The sequence below is a fragment of the Rattus norvegicus genome, chromosome 3 (genome assembly GCF_036323735.1).
Source record: "Rattus norvegicus strain BN/NHsdMcwi chromosome 3, GRCr8, whole genome shotgun sequence".
NCBI lineage: Eukaryota > Metazoa > Chordata > Mammalia > Rodentia > Muridae > Rattus > Rattus norvegicus.
In genome coordinates this window covers 144,816,444-144,835,972 of record NC_086021.1, presented here as the reverse complement: position 1 = coordinate 144,835,972, position 19,529 = coordinate 144,816,444, and the positions used below count along the sequence as shown (strand labels likewise).

Here is a 19,529-nt window from a genome sequence, read left to right as displayed (position 1 = left end):
GCCTCAAGAAAGGAAAAAATTCTTCTCTTTTGAAGTGTGACCAAGAAGCTGTTGTATACAAATCTAGGGAAATACCTGTAAGCTGCTGCAAAGAATGTAGCCCTAAAGATTGCATCTGAAAAATCAAGGAAGTTCTCACGTAGGAAGTATACACTTCACAGGGATTTTCCAGTTTACATTCACCTTCCCTTGTGAACCTAAAAATAAACCTTGACAAACCCAAGGCTTCTGTTGAGTCTCTGGTGCAGTGAAGTATGAAAAATCATGGTATTTTAAAGAATACATAGATCTGGGTCTGCAGCTGACACAGGGACCTACTGACCCCTACTAGAGTTGTATAAAATTCACTTAACTTTGATCAAATAATACTAAAATACACTGCGAGTTATCTTGGGGAAACTTGGCCTATCTCCATGGTCCCCTTGTTAAAAAGTACCTCTCTACAAGCCTTCATTCAGGGTGCAGACGGCTGTGACTTCTCATTTGGCTGAGCGCCAGACCTTGGACAGAAAGGGAGAGGAGAGCGGTAGGTATGATGTGTTCCATATAGCTACAAGACAGCCTGGAGAGTGGGAAAGCAGCAAAGGCCAGAAAAAGACATCACAGTCATCTATCTCATTTCAAATTTCTTTCTAGAGCTGGCTCTCTGCCTAGGGTTATGGAAGAAATAGCTCTTGCTATTTTCCTTGAGCACGATCAGGGCCCTTGTTTCCAAGACTCATATCTCCTGACAGGGACAGCTTTTTTGGACTTGTTTGGGAACCTCATCCCTGTCATGACATCGTTTTCTTGGGAAAATGAATGTGTATTCTAAATAATCTATTAATTAATCTATTTTCCAAACATAACTACATCCACATATTAGACTCTATCTATGCTGTCATTGAGGGTGTTCTGTGGAGCATAGGTTCCTAGAAGTTTAGGCCTGACTAGCTTTACCCTCCAGAGTGTCATCCCAGCAGGAGACAAATGACATCTGCTGTAATTCCTAGGTGCTTAGCTGGGTAGTCTCTGCAATTGGTCAATAGAGTGCCACAGGACAAGCTGAGTACATGGGGCTTATCACTTAGTCTTCTGTAGTTTCTGTGGTTGCAAAATACAGCTGAGATAAGTAGAAGCACACAAAAACAAGGACCTAGCTTTTTGGGAGAATATTATGTGCAGATGGGAATTACCAAGTATACCTCTCATTTCTAGACCATGAAGAAGGCATATGATTATTCACTAATCTAGCAGTGTGGCATGTATATGAACTCTTCTCTGGGGGAAAAAGGAAATGATGGTGATAATAATGAGCACACACAAGTGCCTTAGCATTTATAAGTCACTTTAATATTTATTCTTTCATTTGACTGATAGGAAACCTTAACGGGGCTTGTATTGCACATGTCACATTTACTTCTGTGGACCAAGTCTGAGGTTGATTTTCAAAGGATAAATGCTGTGCCTGAGGTTCTCCAGCAAATGATGGGGGATGTAGCCATCAAGGCCAGGTCTTTACATTTGAACTCCAATACTTTTCTTCTGTTCTATTCCTGTTCTATTCTGCACTATGCTTTTCCTAATTAATCTGTAGCATAATTAGTCACTGAGGAGAAATTTCATGCCTCTGAATATAGAAGCAACATTATTCAAAACAAAGACTGAATGGCCAGATATAGTATTTTCTATTACCCTAGCTAGTCACCAGTCTTAAAGTCTTTTAATTCAGGAGCGAGTAGGTTCCCTCCAGGTGACGAAATACAGCGTATCTCGTTTGCAACATGACTGCTTAACATTTGGGAGAATTTTATTTATTATTAAGAAAGAAGAGTAAGACCTCAGATTACTATAATGAATCTTTAAAAATTATCTAAGCTGAAAAATACTTTTCCTAACTTTCTGTGTCTAGAAAAATGAGTCAACAAAAACATCATGTTCATCACTATCACCAGAGTTTTCATCAAGAGCCTTTTAAGGGCAGAAAAGAGGGTGCTGTGGGGAGGGGTGCCATTAAGGGAAACTGCCTACAGCCCGCACTACACCAGTCTGCTCCTGACTATCTGTCGACCATGTGCTGATCCTGACACTGGAGAAAAGTCCTAACTGGAGAAAAGTCTGGCTTTCAGATGGCTAGTACTGTGAGAATGCTTTAGCATTAAACAATAGCCTGGCTTAAGAGGTTTATTCAACTTAGTGCTTAAATCTTGTCTTTTGTCAGGATGTTCCAGTGTTCCTTCTGTTGAGACAATGCTGTAGTATGGATCTATCCTGTGTGGATCACAGCTATTTTTATATGAAAACACCAATGTCTTAGTGACATCAGTGAATATTTCATTCTAGGAGGCAAAAGGAGAAACTGGTCCCTAGAGGGGACTGTTTATGAGATCTAGATGGTGAAGCAAGAGATTGTAGCTCTCCCTTAAACCTAACGAGCACGATTAGCATGATTCTGGTCAACATACAGAATAAAGACCCTACACCTCAAACTAATAAATTATAGAAAAATACTTTTATTGTTGCATGAAATAAAAAATAAAAGCGCCATCCCACCCTAATGCTAGCTATTCTCTGGCCCCAATGGTCTTGCCACCTTCATGGATAGCCCCATGCAGTGACTGCCCAACTCACAGTTCTCCTGCTACAAATTCTGGTCACATTCCCATAACCTGTAATATCAAACTCTAGAGGCATGTAATTTATCCATTAGATTTATATTAGTAAATTCTCAACCCACAAAACTCCTGCACAATGAATTCAAAACTCAATTGATATAAACACAAACTACACACCTGATGGGACTGATGCACCCTACTCATTATTTAATCATATATCTAAGAGATCCCCAATACTTATGGCTCCCAGGACTGTGTGGTTTCAGTTCCTCTTCCTCTCCTATTGGTTCCATCTTGCCTCTTCCTCTTTCCCTTCTTCTCTCTCTCTGTATTCTCTGTACTGGTCTCTAAAATTCTCAGTCTACCTTCCTTTTCCACTGCCCAATCATGGACTCTCGCCTGAACTTGTGCCTGCCCTCACCTGCATATAGACAGCAATCCACATAATATAAAATCATCTCAAGATTTTCCATGGTAGAAGCCATTATGGAAAAGACAGACTCCTCCCACATACCAATGACATATAATAGAGAGACAAGTGATAAGCTCACTAAAAATTATTCTTTATTGTTTGTTTTTCTTTTATCCAGCCACTGCCCCCTCCGTGTCCCCCCTCCCACAGTTCCTCATCCTATTCCCCCTTCCCACTGTCCCCAGACAGGATGCTCCCTCAACATCAGGCCTCCCCACTGCCTGGGGCTTCAAGTCTCTCAAGGCGTGTTCGGTGCATCTTCTCCCGCTGAGGCCAGACCAGGCAGTCCTTTGTTACTTGATAAGAGTATTTTAATAGTAAGTAGAAATATATCATCAATAGAATATCACTAGGAAAGCAGAAATGAATAAACAGGGTCCTAGCTACATTTCCACTGACCTTAGTTAGTTATTAAGGCTGAAGTAATAATAAAGATTAGGTTAGTAGATTATTTTGGGCTGGGAGTCATAGGTAATTTTCACTTTCCTTGGGTATATTTGTGTTTAATCTTTAGATGCAATAAACATCCAGGATTTTGATCACTACCTGCTAAGGAATAACGAAGTTTAGAATATTAGGAAATAGGAACTAGTAAAGACTCTTTCTTCCAAACTCAAGGGCCTTTCCCGAGTGTTGCAGAAATGTCTTACTGCTCCATGTAACTAACATTCATGGGATAATGTGATACCTTCTCTTTCAAATGGCCAGCAGAAGTAGGACTGTGCACAGCTGAGGACTATAGGACCTATGCTAAATATAACTCAACATACAGTAGTTTATTACTTGATACTAATTTTTATGTCAATATTATGTTCACAAATGAGAAGATCGGTTTGTTTGTTCATTGTAAACAATAGCCTACCTTAGGAAATGTATTGAACTTAGTGTTTAAATGTTGATTTCTAGGGCCTCTTAGTAATCCTTCCACATAGTCTGTTTACAGAGCAGACCCTACCCTGGTGCATACGTGCATGCATGCATGAGTGCGTGCTTGCATGTGCATGTATGTGTGTGTGTGTGTGTGTGTGTGTGTGCGCGCGCACATGTCCACTGTCATGCTCGACACTATTTTCATAGCTAGCCACAACTCAGACGAAGAGCAAGATGGAAACATTCAAAAATCTTAGTGCATGGATCTGTTTTTAGGCAGCACTAACACAATGTGTCATTTTCTAATTTGCAATTGGATCTCAGACTTTGATACATTAAAGCTTTAAAACAAAGAGTGGAGGTCTTAATTCTGGGCTTTTTTCTCTAAATTCACAACTTTTAGTTTGTGGCTGATTTTAAGTGAACATGACAGTCAAAAGTAGTGTCAATCTCCCAGACTATAAGCAGCTAGAGGGGCAGCAGTATTTTCTTATTTTTGTGTTACTGAAACTCAGCAGAGGCCCTGGTATAGAGCCAGCACCCAGAACATTCTGTTCAATGTAATGGTCAGATCGAATGGGAACCATGGTCTCCAGAGACTAGGAGTGGCTGGTAACCAACACACAATCAAACAGTAGCTTTGCAATGACCCTGAAATGTCCCAGATATATATACAGAGGTCCACGGTTATTTACATAACTTCAATAAAGAAATCACAGAAACTAGTAAGTAACTTCAGCGTTCTCCAAACCTCCAGGGCTTTACAACTGAAAAAGGACAGTCTCTACACAGGAGACTTAAGTTTGGGATAGAGAGGGGAGAGAGAGAGAGAGAGAGAGAGAGAGAGAGAGAGAGAGAGAGAGACAGAGAGACAGAGAGACAGAGAGAGAGACACAGAGAGAGAGAGACACAGAGAGAGAGACACAGAGAGAGAGACACAGAGAGAGAGACAGAGAGAGAGACAGAGAGAGAGCGAGCAGTTTTGTGGACTATCTCCAAGTACAGTAAAATCTGACTTGATGTTCTTTATGCTGCTAAGGGAAAAGTGAAGAGAACAAACAAAGGTAAAAACTGTCAGGAAGACTCTGGCTCCATAGCCAGCAGTAGGTCAAGTCTGAGGCTACAAGAGTTTTGAGATTTCTTATGAGAAACTCTAGTAAGAAAAATACAGTGACTCATTTCATAATAATGCCCTGGCTTCCCAAAGTACACAGCTCAGTTCCCACATCCCAAGCACATGGACACAGAGCAGGGCTATTGCAACAGGAGGGCCTTCCTCTACTGTCTACCACATAGCCAGACAGAGTTGACAAAGTGGGAACAGACTTCTCTGGCATGGTGGTAGAGGGACAGCAAGAACTACTCTCACTGCTCTGCAGAGGAAAGGGATTTTTCTGCCTCTTTTTTGCTGTGTGATCTGGTATATATTCTTCAATATCTTGAAGAACTGGGGTGCTAAATACTGCTGCCTTCCTAGTCTGAAGGCTGAAAGAGTCCCCTGGCAAAGTAGTTTTCAATAGATGCCTTCAGATTTCCTAACAAATTCTCACTGAAGACAAAAGTGAACCAGAGAGCATGGGGAACTTAAGGAGAACTCCCTCATGGCTACAGTGCCATTGAGAGGTTAATGCTGCTCTCGGGTACAAGATCAACCTCTCCCTCCCCATCACTTGTGTGAATGGCAAAACAGTAGATTATATAAACAATTATAAGAAAATAACTCAGTTTATTACCAATATAGCTACATGGGAAGCCAAGTTCCCAAGTCTTGCCTAGTCAGAAATTTCTTAGAATGATAAGCAGGAGAGAACGAGATGGACCCTACATTTCTGTAAACATCAATGTAAAATGGAAAGAAACTCAAACGCTTGGGGAAGAGACTGACCATTAGCTTTGGGTGTTTGAAGTGCATCATGAGAATTAAGGTCTTCTTTCTCTGCCAGGAGGCATCAGGGAGGGTGAGGTTGTTCACTGATCTCTAAACAGCTGGGACAGGTGGGAGGTGCTCGGCTGAGGCTGGCACACATATGGCAATGGAGCTGTGTGGTAGCACTGACTCTTGATTTTGTTGCTGAGAAAGTGTGTATGTGACTCGAAAGGGAGACATCACCAAAAAGAGCCACCAAAACCAACAAAAGAACCATGTGATAAAAATGGCAATTTTATTATGAGCTAACACGGTCAACTTTGATTGTGTACCTACTAAAGATCAGAACATGTTAAAGATAAGGAAACCGAACTCCCCATGTAAAATGCTTGGGTTGGTTAAGTTCTCAATAATCAGGAAGTTCTCCGGATTACAGGATTTATATAACAGCAGCTACAGAAAACTTACATCTGTACAAATACCAGAGCCCCTAAGGGGATAATGTTTCCTTTGTATTCAGATGCTTTAATTCCTCCTTTACAATTTAAGATATTGAGTATTAACATTACACATCAGATATAAGATCTGATTTCTCCTGTCTCCCATCTGCAAGCAATAACATTCTGGTAAAGTTAATAAGTGTTTTTTTTTTTTAAACCACAGATCAATTCTTTCTTGCTCTGAAAAGTCAGTTAAGAAATATTTATTAAAATATATGCCAATAAAATTAACTTAGTATTTATTAATCAGCTAAGATAATGCAATGGCCTGGAAATATCTCAAAGAATAAATTTTTAATGCTTTTAGCCAAATTTGCTTCACTGATCTTATTTTATGTACACATGCAGAGTGGTTTAATGGGTGAAAAGGAAATAAAAGGCTTATACTGTCTTTTTGAAAGGATTCTCTGCTAAAAACAAAGGAACTAAACACAACTATGAGTTTTCGGCTCTTTACTTCTTCTGGTCTCCACTGTCTCAGAGGCTCCAAAACACTTTTCCTATGTATTTACTTAAGATGAGATAAGAAACTGATTTTCTATTATGTGAGCCAAATTTCAAATTTCATATGGGTTAAAAAATAATAAACAACAGAGATAATCTAATATCCCCATAAATTATTTTAGAAGCATAATAATCATGTCATACTTTATGGCTGGGTTAATGTCGTCTACATATTTTTTTTTCCTGTTCGTTGAAGGTTCAAGCTGCAGACCTAACATTTTTTTAAGGGTAAGTTAAATAGACTGAAGTGTGATTGAAGCAAGACACATATACAAATAATAAGGACACTGTTAAGAGTACATGTTAAGCTTAAAAGACACAGATTTGTAAGCTACATTTTGAGTAGGTTTTCTACAGTTATTTGTCTGAATAGAGAATTCCAGTAAAACAGAACAAGGCCCTGATAGAACTCAAGCCTCGCATGAGAAAAGAGAGCAAGAGAAAATGAACTCTACTAGCTAGGAAATAATACACTGGGGAGAAACACTAGTTCTCAGGAAAAACATCACAGATTCACCGTGGAATACAACCCACTGACCCCAGCGGAAACTTCTAGTGGAAGCACAGATTTTCACTTCTCTTCATTTACAATCACAAACACCATCAAGGTTTCCCTGAAGTGTTGATGTGTCATTTAAAGTTGAAAGTGATAAGCTACTTCTTATCAAACTAAATATTGAAGGTTTTGGAATGGAAAGAAACAAAAACCTAACACATTAATTAATCAACTCATTAACTGATCAATGTTAGCATGCAAAATGGGAGGCAAAGCATCTCTTGTCTCTTAAAACATGCTGAACTGCTGATAATAAAAGACACCCCCCCACACATTCATAAACACACACACACACACACACACACACACACACACACACACACCCCACACTCTACAACTACTACCACTATCATCACTACCACCACCATGGTCACTCAGCACTAAGCAGATTCTCTAACTTAAAAAAATTTTTTTTATACGTACCGACTTTTCATTCTGGTTTGCCCAAGTATCATGACCAAATGCAAGCTGACTAACACACACCACAAAGCTCTCAGGAAATATACGAAGTTCTGTACAAAACAAAGAAGACCAAATTACTAAAAGCATCAACACCATCAAAAAAGAAATTATTGTTGACTTTTTGTTATGGCAATATATATAGCACATGCATGTGACTGGGGACTGCTTTCCTTTCTTCTCTCTATAAGAATTCGACCACTTAGGCAGAGTGAGTTCTAGGAATAGCCAAGAGGTTGCAAACTGGTCTACCCCAGGTTCTGAATTATTTTAGCACACGGAACATCCAGGTAGGCTATTTTAATTGTTCTCTGTGCTAGCATGCCCTTTTCTGTTTAGAGTTCCCATTTGGGGAGAAATATCAATGTTTTCTAACTAGCACATAGACTTAAAGAAAAAAGAGGAAGAATGTGAGATATAAATCTAAAAATGTGACCCATTCATGTATTCATTGTCTTCCTAGCTCTTAGAAAGAGCTAAAGGGCCAATTTTGCACCAGAGAGCAAGCTTCTAAGCTGAAGTGGGATTCAAAAGCAATTGTTTCTCTTAGGAACTGGGCAGTCAATTAAGACAAAGTTAAGTTTGGAACAGTAGACATGGCATTAGACCTTAGCCACTGCAACCCACCTCTGCAGAGTCTGACAGCAAAGCCACTGACTTCCATGTAGGAACACAGAATGGAATACAGAAAAAGGACCCTTTAGTCACTGATGGGAATACAACATTGGCAGTACAACATCTCTCCTTTCATCTGCCTTCTCTGTCCACTTACCAAACACCATCCAACTGTGGGACCATGGCTAGAGTGATGTGTAACAGATAAACAGTACCAATCTCCACTGAATGGGTAGGATTCTTCATCTCTTGGTACTTGCTGCATTGCCTGAATCTTTTTTATATCATAAACATATATTGCTACAAAATGGATCATGGTTCTAAAATAGAAAGATTCCCTCTCAGATGTGAGCATGTTTTTTAGACAGAGGTATAAATCAGGTAAGTGAACCGTTTCAATATACGGCACATGGGAGACGGAGTGAGACAGTAACACAGCTCCATTTGGTTCAACTGTTAGTTAAACACAAGAGTGTTAATTACACAAACACACAATATGAACACAGGTAACACCTTCTTACCACCTGGCTAGTTCAGAGTGTACCAAAAGACATAAAGGAGCTGATGTTCCTGGAGTGGCTCACTGCTGTTCTAAAGCATGCACCTCATAACAACAGGCCAGATGTACTAAGGAAAAGCTCCACTCATCTGTCTCACTTGGCCCCCACTACCTAACATGGATGCCCTTCATGACTTCAGCCAACTTGTTGCTTTGGTTACAAGTCCACCGGAACCTCCCATAAAGGTTTCCTTGCAGGTGAAGTCGTGGGTGTATCTAAAGTGTGACCCTACACAGTTATTCCATCTGGATGGGGCCTCTGATGGCTTTTGAAGCTCTAAGAACAAAATTATAAAAACAGTTAATATTTATGTATTAGTTTTTGAAATAAATGATTGGGATTAAGTGGTAAGCATCCCCTGTCCTACTTTTTGGAGAAAAAAAAAAAGCCGTAGAACTCAATTATTACTCCATATATTTTATGTTTCTATTTTCTTCTCAAAAATAAGAGTGATAGATTATGAATACTTTGATAGTCAAATCGATTTAAAAGTTTGTTTTTTATCACTTTACTTGATTATGTAATAATTGATTTATGTTACTTTAATATTTAAATAAAGATTTAAATACCACTAGTCCCCACCAGAATGTAAAACTAGATTGCATTATAACAGATAAAAGGTTAGCTTCTTGAGTAAGTGAGGTAAACAAATGGAAGACCCCATTAAGTGGCTAACATGGGAGCTGGAGAGATGGCTGTGTGGTTAAGAGTACTGGCTGTTCTTCCAGAGGACCTAGGTTTGATTCCTAGCACCCAGCATGGTGACTCAAGACCACCTTTAACTCCACTTCCAGGAGATCCATCACCATCTTCTAGTCTCCAAGAGCACCAAGCACAAATGTACCACACAAACATACATCCATGAAGGCAGAACTCATATACAGAAGAGAAAAATAATCTATTTTTCTTTAAAAAGATGGTAATATATTTGATCAACACTTAAGAGTCAAAAAAGTACAGATAACCATGAATATTCTGTGAACAAACTTCCATAAAGGCAGTTTTCTAAGGTTCTTGTCTATTCAGAAAGACTGGACATTATCTCCTTACTTCACTGTGGTGGATTGGACATGACATCACTTTCCGTATCATGACTAGTGCAGGTGAGAGTTGGGAACTAGACTCATTAAATACTTATGGACAGTATGTTGGCGCTGGGCTAGGAAAATGCTTTCTTGTAATTCATTTGCCCCTTTCCAAGGGCTCTGGGGTACCCTGACAAAATGACTCACAGGTCACCTGTTCACTGAGTCACTCTGAAATGTCACGAAAATGCTCTGATTCACAACGAAAGTGCACTGCGGTCCAGCATTCCGTTCTCCATGCGTAGTAAGCATAATGAATGGAACAAGAGGGATCATTGCTCTTTGAGATACTATATGATGTAGTTACAGAAGCAAATAGGAGTATTTGTTCTCCAATTTTCAACTTTCTCCTGGGCAACTTGATTGTGAAAATGCCAGATCTACAAAATCAGATTCATACCTGTATTCCGGGAGCTCTGGATACAGCGAAGGTGTATCCCTCTCCTGATGAAATAAGCTGTGATCTGAAAGCCATAGCCTGCAAAATGAAAGTGATATCATTAGATTATAAATATGACTGCCTAGTGACCCCTGCCCAATGCCCACCATACAGTATGTACTCAATAATTAACAAGTAAAAGAATAAAGGAACCAACAGAGACTTCATATGAGTGGAGAGCACAATGCGATCATACTGGCTCTTCTAAGAGGCCTAAGTCTGTGAAGTGGCCCTGTCACTTCATCTGTAAACAGGACAAATGAGGAGGTTTAACATTTCTGAAAATTGATGCGGAGACCTGATGATAGAACTACAAATAAGCACATCTATTTTGAAAGAGTAGTCAATGCTAAAGCTAAACTTACATACATGTGTGTACTTCTATAATAGCAAGCATTCTTCACAATGGGCACAAACTGGAGTGAAGACCCATCAAGAGTCGAATGTTTTTAAATCATATATTGTGAAACACTGTGCTTCCCTGAAAAACGCACGGGCTATAGCTGCTGCATAAACTCTACCCAAACAGTGAATCCCATCTGTGAAGATGGAGACACTGCCATTGACTCTTCAGGTCTAACTGAACTTTAGGCAATCCATAGAAAGCATTCACCTGCCTTTCCCCTCCTTTCTTTTGTGCCTCTCCTCCAGTTTCCGCTGGACTTTTCCTGAGAAGGTCAAGTAACTGTGCTTCTAGTTACCATGGAGAGATGGGGTGACAGTTTTCCAGAACTGAGACAACTCAGAAAGGTGCTAAGTCTTCAAGACCCAGAGACTGAGAACCATCAGAGCACCCACAGGGAAATCAAATCCTTGCTATTTTAACTCCATGACGAAGATTGCTCTAAACCATGTACATAGTTAAAACACAACCAAGACAATTTCCTCTTTTATATTTACTAGCCTTGCTACCACCCTGCAAACAGACTCAGGACATAGGAGAGCACAGACATGATGCACTGTCTAAACATGCAATGCAATGGCTTTGACAGCACAATTCCTTCAGATAACCAAATACAGTTTTCCAGTACAGTTAAAAACCAGATTGTATTTCAGTCTCATTGCTTGCTTCTGCTAAGTTTTTAAAAATACACACAAAGTTGTTATTTCTCTGAGGGCTTTAAACAAGTGTTTTGTTCTTCAGGTCACTGAGAAAACGAAATCGCCGCATCTGTTTACTTGACACCCTGTTAGGGGAGGAACAGTTCTAGAAGAGGAATTTGTGGACATTTGGAACTCAAGAACACATCAAAATACAGAAGTGAATTTTCACATAATTATTTATCAGTTTTACAAAGGACTAAAGAAGTAAGAGAATGCACAATAGTCTTTGCTGGTCTGTAGGTTTAAATTCTTCCTGACAAAATGTCAGCAGCAGAAAGTTATAATCAGGAGGTAGCTAAAGGGAAAGCTGGAAGATCTGAAAGATACACCTACCTAATGAAGAAACTCTCCACCAAAAAGTCCTAGCCAGTAAACAAACCTATGCAATAAAAATTCAATGCAATGCCTCCTCCTATTTAAAAATAAAAAGTATATCCTAAGCAGCTTGTTAGTGAAAGCACTAGGACAGAACCTGGTCCTATGTCCCCTGAGACAGAACTATGTACAAGAATCACTCCTCAAATGGCCAATATTAGTAGCAGTAGTCTTAGTAAATGCAGTCTAGTAGTCCTTCAGGTGAAATGGTAGGTTTACCATGTTAAAAAAAAGATTTGTGTTCTATTGGTTATATGAAACTTCACTGTTTAAAGAGAAACTTAGATACAATGCTACTTGTGTCAGTTCTTGAGGCAAATTACACTTGACATACAAACAGAGAAAATCACTGACAACTGAAACATACTGAGGGGGAATGCTTTGGGAGATACATTCCTTTTCCATAGACGTCAGGCAGAGATAACGACCTCATTCTGAGCTTTGTCCTTAATGCAACTGAGTTTACAAAGTTCACTTGGCTACTGAGGCTTTGTATTTACTTAGGGTTAAGCCAAGGCTCCACCACTCTGTAAATAACATATTTGACAAAGAATCCAGGGGGTCTCTTTCTTCCCCTCCATGCAGTACCATCTGCCAGCTTCCTACACTTAAGTTCTAATGCAGAAAACCAAGTCAGGTTCTCATCCTCTGTCAGAGAAGTTTCTCCTTGCAGCAGGCCACGATTAATACAGAGAGTCAAAACTAGCAGAACTTCCAAGAATAGGGTATGGTAGAGTGTTTGGCCTTACATAGGTCACTGATACTACCCCTTCCAAAGTTTAGGGAATTATGGGAGAGGGAAGGAAAAGACTGGAAGGGATGGAAGAAGGGTGCATGTTTTGCAAAAAGACATCTTCAGGGCATGACCTGACATTATACCCAGGAACATTCACTAGAGCTATGACAACCTGTACAAGATTGAGTCCATCAACATTTTATTATGAAAAGCAAAGGGCACATGAGGCCCCATCCCTTCTTGAAATATAACAATTAATGGTGGGGGACGGCAGTCACTATCTACTGTGGTCCATGCCCCAGTAAATAACCTTCTACCTATGCTCACGCAGCGATCCTAACAAGCTCAGCGGGTAACAGATGAAGAGGAGACATTAAAGGAGGAGGGAGACTTGGGAAGGGTTTCAGCTGGAGAAGGAGTTGGGGGAGATGGAAGTTTGAAAAGGGGTTGTGTTGTTGAAATGACTTAAATTCACTGTAAACATGAATGAAGCTGAGAAAGAGTAAAATATAGGAGACTGAGGACAAGATACATAAATAGGAATAATGTTTTATTTGAAAACCATCTGGCAATTAAAATCACTAGGTACAGGGAAATCACACTGAGTAGAATGTTTTCTCACTAGCTATTGTGACTCCCTTTTACCAAGGAAGAATCAGGAGTGTGTGTGTGTGGGGGGGGCTTTGTAATATAAGTCTCTTTCCATCACAAATCACCAGCTCTATCCATTCCCAGACATAATTTATATTTCTCAATTAACTACTGCCACATAATTGCTAGATACCAGAAAGTGCATCTTTTTTCTCACTTCTAAGCAGCCCCCAAGAACTCCAGTCTCTATCACTTCTGACATCCCATGCTTCTAAATTAAATGATGTTTATTTAATGTTCTTCTCTGATGTTCTCTCTATTCACCTACAAATAGCCTCCAACTCTCCACTGAAGGTTCAAATGTAGACCAGTTACTCTAAACTTTCTACTGGACTCTATCAGTTGCTAACAAAAAGCATACAGATTTTTAAGAAACAACAAAAGTAGTTTGTCTTCTACTGTTCTTCTGTATCTTTAAGAGAAATACAGAGACTTGTCACTGGAGAGTTGACAAGAATGGTTGGTCTCTAGGCGACTTGCTAATATCCTGGCCCCATGGAACTTCTTGAGCTGGGCCACCACAGTTCAAGTTACCTTCAGCACTGTCTGATTTTCTAGTTCAATGTCCCAAAGTCTTTCCATATTCTTCCAACCAATATCGTGGTCAAACCTGTCCCAGCAATATGCCCTCCTTGGTACCAATTTCTTTCTGTTTTAGTGACTGTGAAGAATCATTATGGTCCAGGAAACTCTTATAGAGAAGGCACTTAATTGGGGGCTGGCTTACAGGTTTAGGTCATTACCATCATGGTGGGAAGCATGTCAGCATTCAGGAAGGCATGGTGCTAGGGTTCAGAGCTACATCCTGATAGGCAGGCAGAGAAGGTGGGGGAGGGGCTGAGTAAGCAAGCCTGAGCCTGGGCCTAGCATGGCCTTCATAGCAACAGAAGAGTGACTAAGACACTCAGTTTAAAGGAATGGTTATTTACATTGGTTATTATAATTTATAGTGCCAAGTCACTGGTTGAAAATAGCTTCTTGAATTGCTATAAAACTACTCAGCTTCATTAGTTCTCCAGTGGACTCTCAGCCAAAGCGACTGGAGAATCCCTGCAGCTGCCAAGGGAAGTTGGTAGTGCAGTGCAAACACAGAAGTTCCACCTCAATCAGAGATCATGAAAGGGGGAAGATGGGAGAAATATTCCCATGTGCCCTGCTGAGGGGATGGGCTTGCATGGCAAGTACACACTCCTTCATAGGTTTCTGATGGGCTCCACCCACCCACTGCACGGCTCTCTTCCAGCAAAGCCCCTTCCCAAGGCACAAGGCAAGTTCATGCTCATATCCTTTAAACTTCTCGCACTGAACGACACCTTCATTTGATCAGTGAACCATAAAAACTTCAAATATCCAGAAAAGCAAACCAAGTGCTATGACGTCCCCTAAACTTCACCATCTAGATTCAGTGATGAATAATGACTAATCTTTTATCATATTTCATATACGTATCTTTTAAACTATGTCAAAATAAGTTCGATATCATGAAGACTTACTTTCCTAACATGTGATTATGAGCTCCAAGCAATATAGAGAGTCTGCTTCATTATCAAATACTATGGATCGAGTATCCTGAACCCAAAAATTCAAACTGCCTCAAAATCTGAAAAGCTTTGACCATTGTCGTGATGATCAGAAAGTTCATGTTTTGGACCATCACAGAGTTCTGACTTTTAAATGAGGTATACTCAAATAATGTTTACATAAAAAACAAAATTTTGGAAGCCTGAAACACCTCTAGTAGGACACATTTCAGATAACAAACCCAAACCCGCGATACCACAGCTGAATATGAGATTATTGCTCAGACTGCTACTTAAATTCAATATTCCTCAATGTCCGCAAGTACAGACCACTGAGTTTCCACCAAACTGGGTTCCAAACAAAGATCATTCATTTTTGACAGTTATATTTTCTGATATCTCCTTTAATCTTAAGTAATTTTCCTCCACATCCTCACTTTTAAAACTACAAAGTTACAAACTGCTCTGTCACCATGAACATCTTAAAACATACATTCACTTACTGACTCTTTGAGTGTTGGTGGGTGCCTGCTCATGCTGAGTCAGGAGAAAACCTGAGGGAGTTAGTGTTCTCTTCCACAATGTGACTTACAGGAAATCAAACTTGGTGGCAGGCTTGGTGGCAGCTGCCTTTATCTACTTATTTACTTCAGCCTTTTCTAAGTCATCTTAAGAGAGTATTTCTGGATTTGAGCTTCGAAAAAAGTCTCAGTTGCATCCTCCCCTCACCCCAATTTGCATGGTCTTTTAGAATGCTAGAAATTTAAAACTTTTGACTTCTTTACATGTCATAGGGATCTGTGGGTACAAACCAGACTTATACTTGCAGTTCAAAGACTACAAAACAGTGGACTTACTTAAATATTTACTTCTACCAATGATGTCACAGAAATCCATTATACAATTATAGATACCTAACATTTTGGGAAAAGTAAGCTCCCTGAAGCAGTGGGACTATGGTCTCATCTGTACTGGAAGAGACTACTATGTGCTGGTATGAAGTTGAGTGTATGTCAGCACATACAGGAAATGGAATCCAGTGTGAAGGCAGGAGGAAGTGGCTGCATGCCATGTGAAGACTTGGTTACAACTAAGAGAAGAAGAAAAAAAATACTAATGTCTAGCAAGCACTGGTGATATCTTCTGTACTATACTAAATGAGAAACACACAGAAGCTGACAGAACTTGTTTTACAGCTATTTCGTTCAGAGAAGAGAGTATACAACTCATCACTTCCTAAGCCACTGCATTCAGGAAGTTTCATGTGACCCTATAAGAAGGGCTAAGACAGAAAAGGAAAGAAATTATAAGTCGGACATTGTCCATTAAAACACAGCAAGAAACTCTCAGGAATGCCACTGGGAGAGCCTCCATGGAGACTTATGAAGTATGTCAAGGACTTACATGTTACCATCACTGTTGCTGGTGGGTAGGGCTAGGTTTATGGGAATTGAGATTCAAGAGTTCTGTCTTAATTTTAAGAATACGTACACAGGGTCCTAGACCTAAGATGGCACCCGGGAAACAATTTAGATTGATAAGTGGAAGATTTGGTTCTAGGCTGGAAATTTACTTATTATCCAAGACATTTACAGTCTCTGAAAAGATTCCCTTCAGATACTATTTCATACCTTTAAATTATAATAGCTCTTAAATCTGTCTGTATCACAATAAAGTTATGTCTACCTGATACCAAAATAAATGGTGCAAGCAGGTTAGTTTCGTGAAAAAAAAATTCCTTATAAAGAACAAAACTTGTAAGGCCAGACTTTCTGTTTAAAAATCAGATTTGCTAGCTGTAACCTTCCTGACTTGTTGACCAATCACTGACATGGAATGTAAAGCCTTTCAGGGTAGTCAAAATTATAATAAGATGAACTAAGAAATGATTACTTCAGATCTTTTCTCCAGATAGATTTTCTAATATTTTTTCTAAAAATGCAATGTTAACATGTAAAATAACAAAATTAAAACATGAAACTATGCCAAGAGAACACGCAAGGACCACTGAAATAGCACCCAAAGTTCTGGTTCTCACAGCCCTACTTGTCAGGCCATGGCCAATGAAGTGAATGATTTAGTACTGCAGACTCAATATCCTCTACAAAACCCTACACTTTCTATAAAATAAAACCTCTCCTATTATAAAAGAAATCGAGATTTTGATAAACTGTTTGAATGATGTGGCTGGTTGCTTGACCTGCTGGCTATCTGAGGACACCTCCCACGAACAGCTTTTACATTTTCCATAGCTGGGCAGTATGTCCTCCTGGGCTTCCATGTCTTGCAGAAAGCCTATTCTAACTCTTGATAGTGTAGCACCACACATAAAGAAAAAGGCTCACCAACCACTGGTCTATTCCAATGGGACTATGAAATCATAGTACAGTATAGACCCCTGACAGGCATCTTGTCCACTCCCCACTGTCACTCAGGATACATAAAACAAACTAGCAAACAAAATCGACCTGAGCCATTAGATAAGAGGATGCTGCATCTGTTTACATGCAATGCCATCCTTCCTTATCACCCGAATCCAGGCGATGAACTGCGTGCCTACATGGCAAAACAGGCAAGAGAAAACTGGTTGAAAGCCAAAGAGAACCACCCTCTTGTTTAAAGCTGGCACAGGCCAACTTTACTCCAGCCACCAGCTGCCATTAGAAACCTAGGAGTTGAGTATCAAAAATACCAGTCATCCAAGCTTTTATATAAAAACTACTTATATTTTAAGAAGGAAATAAATTCAAACTTAAAGTGTATAGTCCAAATAAAATTTTCTGATAGGCAGCATCACCTGGTGCTGTGTGTTTGCTCTCTTCAGTTCCGCACACTAGGGAAACCTATTGTTTGGTGTCTTTGGCAGCACTGGCCAGTTCCAAATGCTCAGATAAACAGTGTTCAGCTTTGATTTAGTCACTTACTGTAACCTAAATTAATTCAGATGCAGGGCATGCATATCTATGTGTGATTTGTCTTTTCGAATCTCTTCTAAATTGCTGACATTAAAGATTCATGTTGGGGTGACTATGAGTATAGTATGACCACGAAGGGGAAAGGTTCCAGGAAGATGGATGTAATGGGTAACAAACTCATGAGACCAGATAATGTAAAGTAGAAGAGCAGCCTTGCAAGGAAGAGAGTAGGGGAGGAGAGGAGAGAGGATCCACCACGACAAAGCACGCAGGGCAATGCCAGGAGGAATCCTGACACCTGGGTTTTTTGTTTGTGTTTGGTTTGGTTTGGTTTCTAAAGAAAGAACCATGCAATATTTTTTTCAACTGTATTAAAAGGAAAACTTAATGTTGTTGGTCATGGTAGCACACACCTGTAATCTCAGCCTTTAGGAATAAGAGACAGGAAGATGTGGAATGCCATCTAGTGAATTCAAGGCCAGTCTGAGCTATGGAGCAAGGCACTGCCTGAGAAACAAATAAACACACAAGTAAATACATATCCCAATGCTATTTCCCCATCGCCCTTCACACTCCTGCTTGTGATGTGTTTATTTTATTTGTTTGTTTATTCAACTAAAGGGTTGGGGTACATGCATGGCATGTATGTGGAGATCAGAAGATAACGTATGCAGTCGTTTTCCTTCCCTTCCACTATGTGGGTACCAGGTACCAAGTTTTCAGACTTTGTTGCAAGTACCTTTATCTGCTAAGCCATCCACAGCTCCTAAGCGTGGTATCCCTAAGACAGTATTCAGTCCAGCATTGAAGTCCAATTGCTGCCGCCTCCCAATGTGGATGTGTACAACTATACTTGCCTAACAGTATTCTTTAGATAGTAGACAACAGGCAGTGACTAATGTATATTTGTTTTGAGATAAGGTCTCTCTATGTAGGCCAGGCTGGCTCACCTTTCTGTGATCTTGCCTCAGCCTCCTAAGTGCTGAGAATACAGGCATGTGCCAACATATCCCAAATCAGTGTTATTCCAATACACTTCATGTTATACACAAAGTCAATGTCACAATGAGTAGTTATACACCAGACAGAAGGCTACACTGATCCCTAATCTCAGTCTGTCATACATGTCCCTTTTCTGCATTCCTTTATAATTACCTGGACGTTATTTATAGCAAGTCTTAATATGGTAGAACAAATTCTTCTCTTTGTCCTCAATATTACTATCTTCTTTATCAATAATACTTGTTATTCATGGCCTTTTGCTCTTTCATTTAGCTTCTCAAATTATGAAAAAATCCTTTTGGACATTTGATTTAAAAGACTCATACAAAGATCAATTTTAAGAAAATTAAGACTTTTCTGATAACATCTGTTACAAATTTCACATGTTAAAACTCCTGATTGTTTGTTAAGAACTTTAGTGTCTCCAGTGTAGGGGAATGTCAGGGTGGGGAGGTAGGAAGGAGTAGGTGGGTGAGTGAGGGAGCACCCTCATAGAAGCGGGGAAGGGGGTGGTGGGATAGTGGGTTCTGGAGGAGAAACTGGGAAACATTTAAAATGTAAATAAAAAATGCAGTTTAAAAAAAAGAACTTTAGTGTCCTTCAACAAAATTGAAAATTAGTTGTTTTTTAATTTTTTTCATGTGCATTGGTTTGAGTATCAGGTTCCGTGGAACTGGAGTTATAGACAGTTGTGAGCTACCATGG

General features: G+C 39.7%; 1 protein-coding gene across 14 annotated transcripts in view; it reads right to left on the bottom strand.

Moving 5' to 3' along the window:
- The window catches only part of Slx4ip (SLX4 interacting protein), a 176,571-nt gene that overhangs the window by 13,496 nt on the left and 143,546 nt on the right, over positions 1–19,529 (bottom strand). For all 14 annotated transcript variants that reach the window (XM_063284382.1, XM_008762255.3, XM_017591988.3 and 11 more), the window contains 2 exons: positions 10,483–10,560; positions 7,787–7,875 (listed from right to left, as the gene is read on the bottom strand). In XM_063284382.1, the coding sequence (XP_063140452.1) occupies positions 7,787–7,875; positions 10,483–10,560 (167 nt within the window). The remainder of the gene's footprint in view (positions 1–7,786; positions 7,876–10,482; positions 10,561–19,529) is intronic.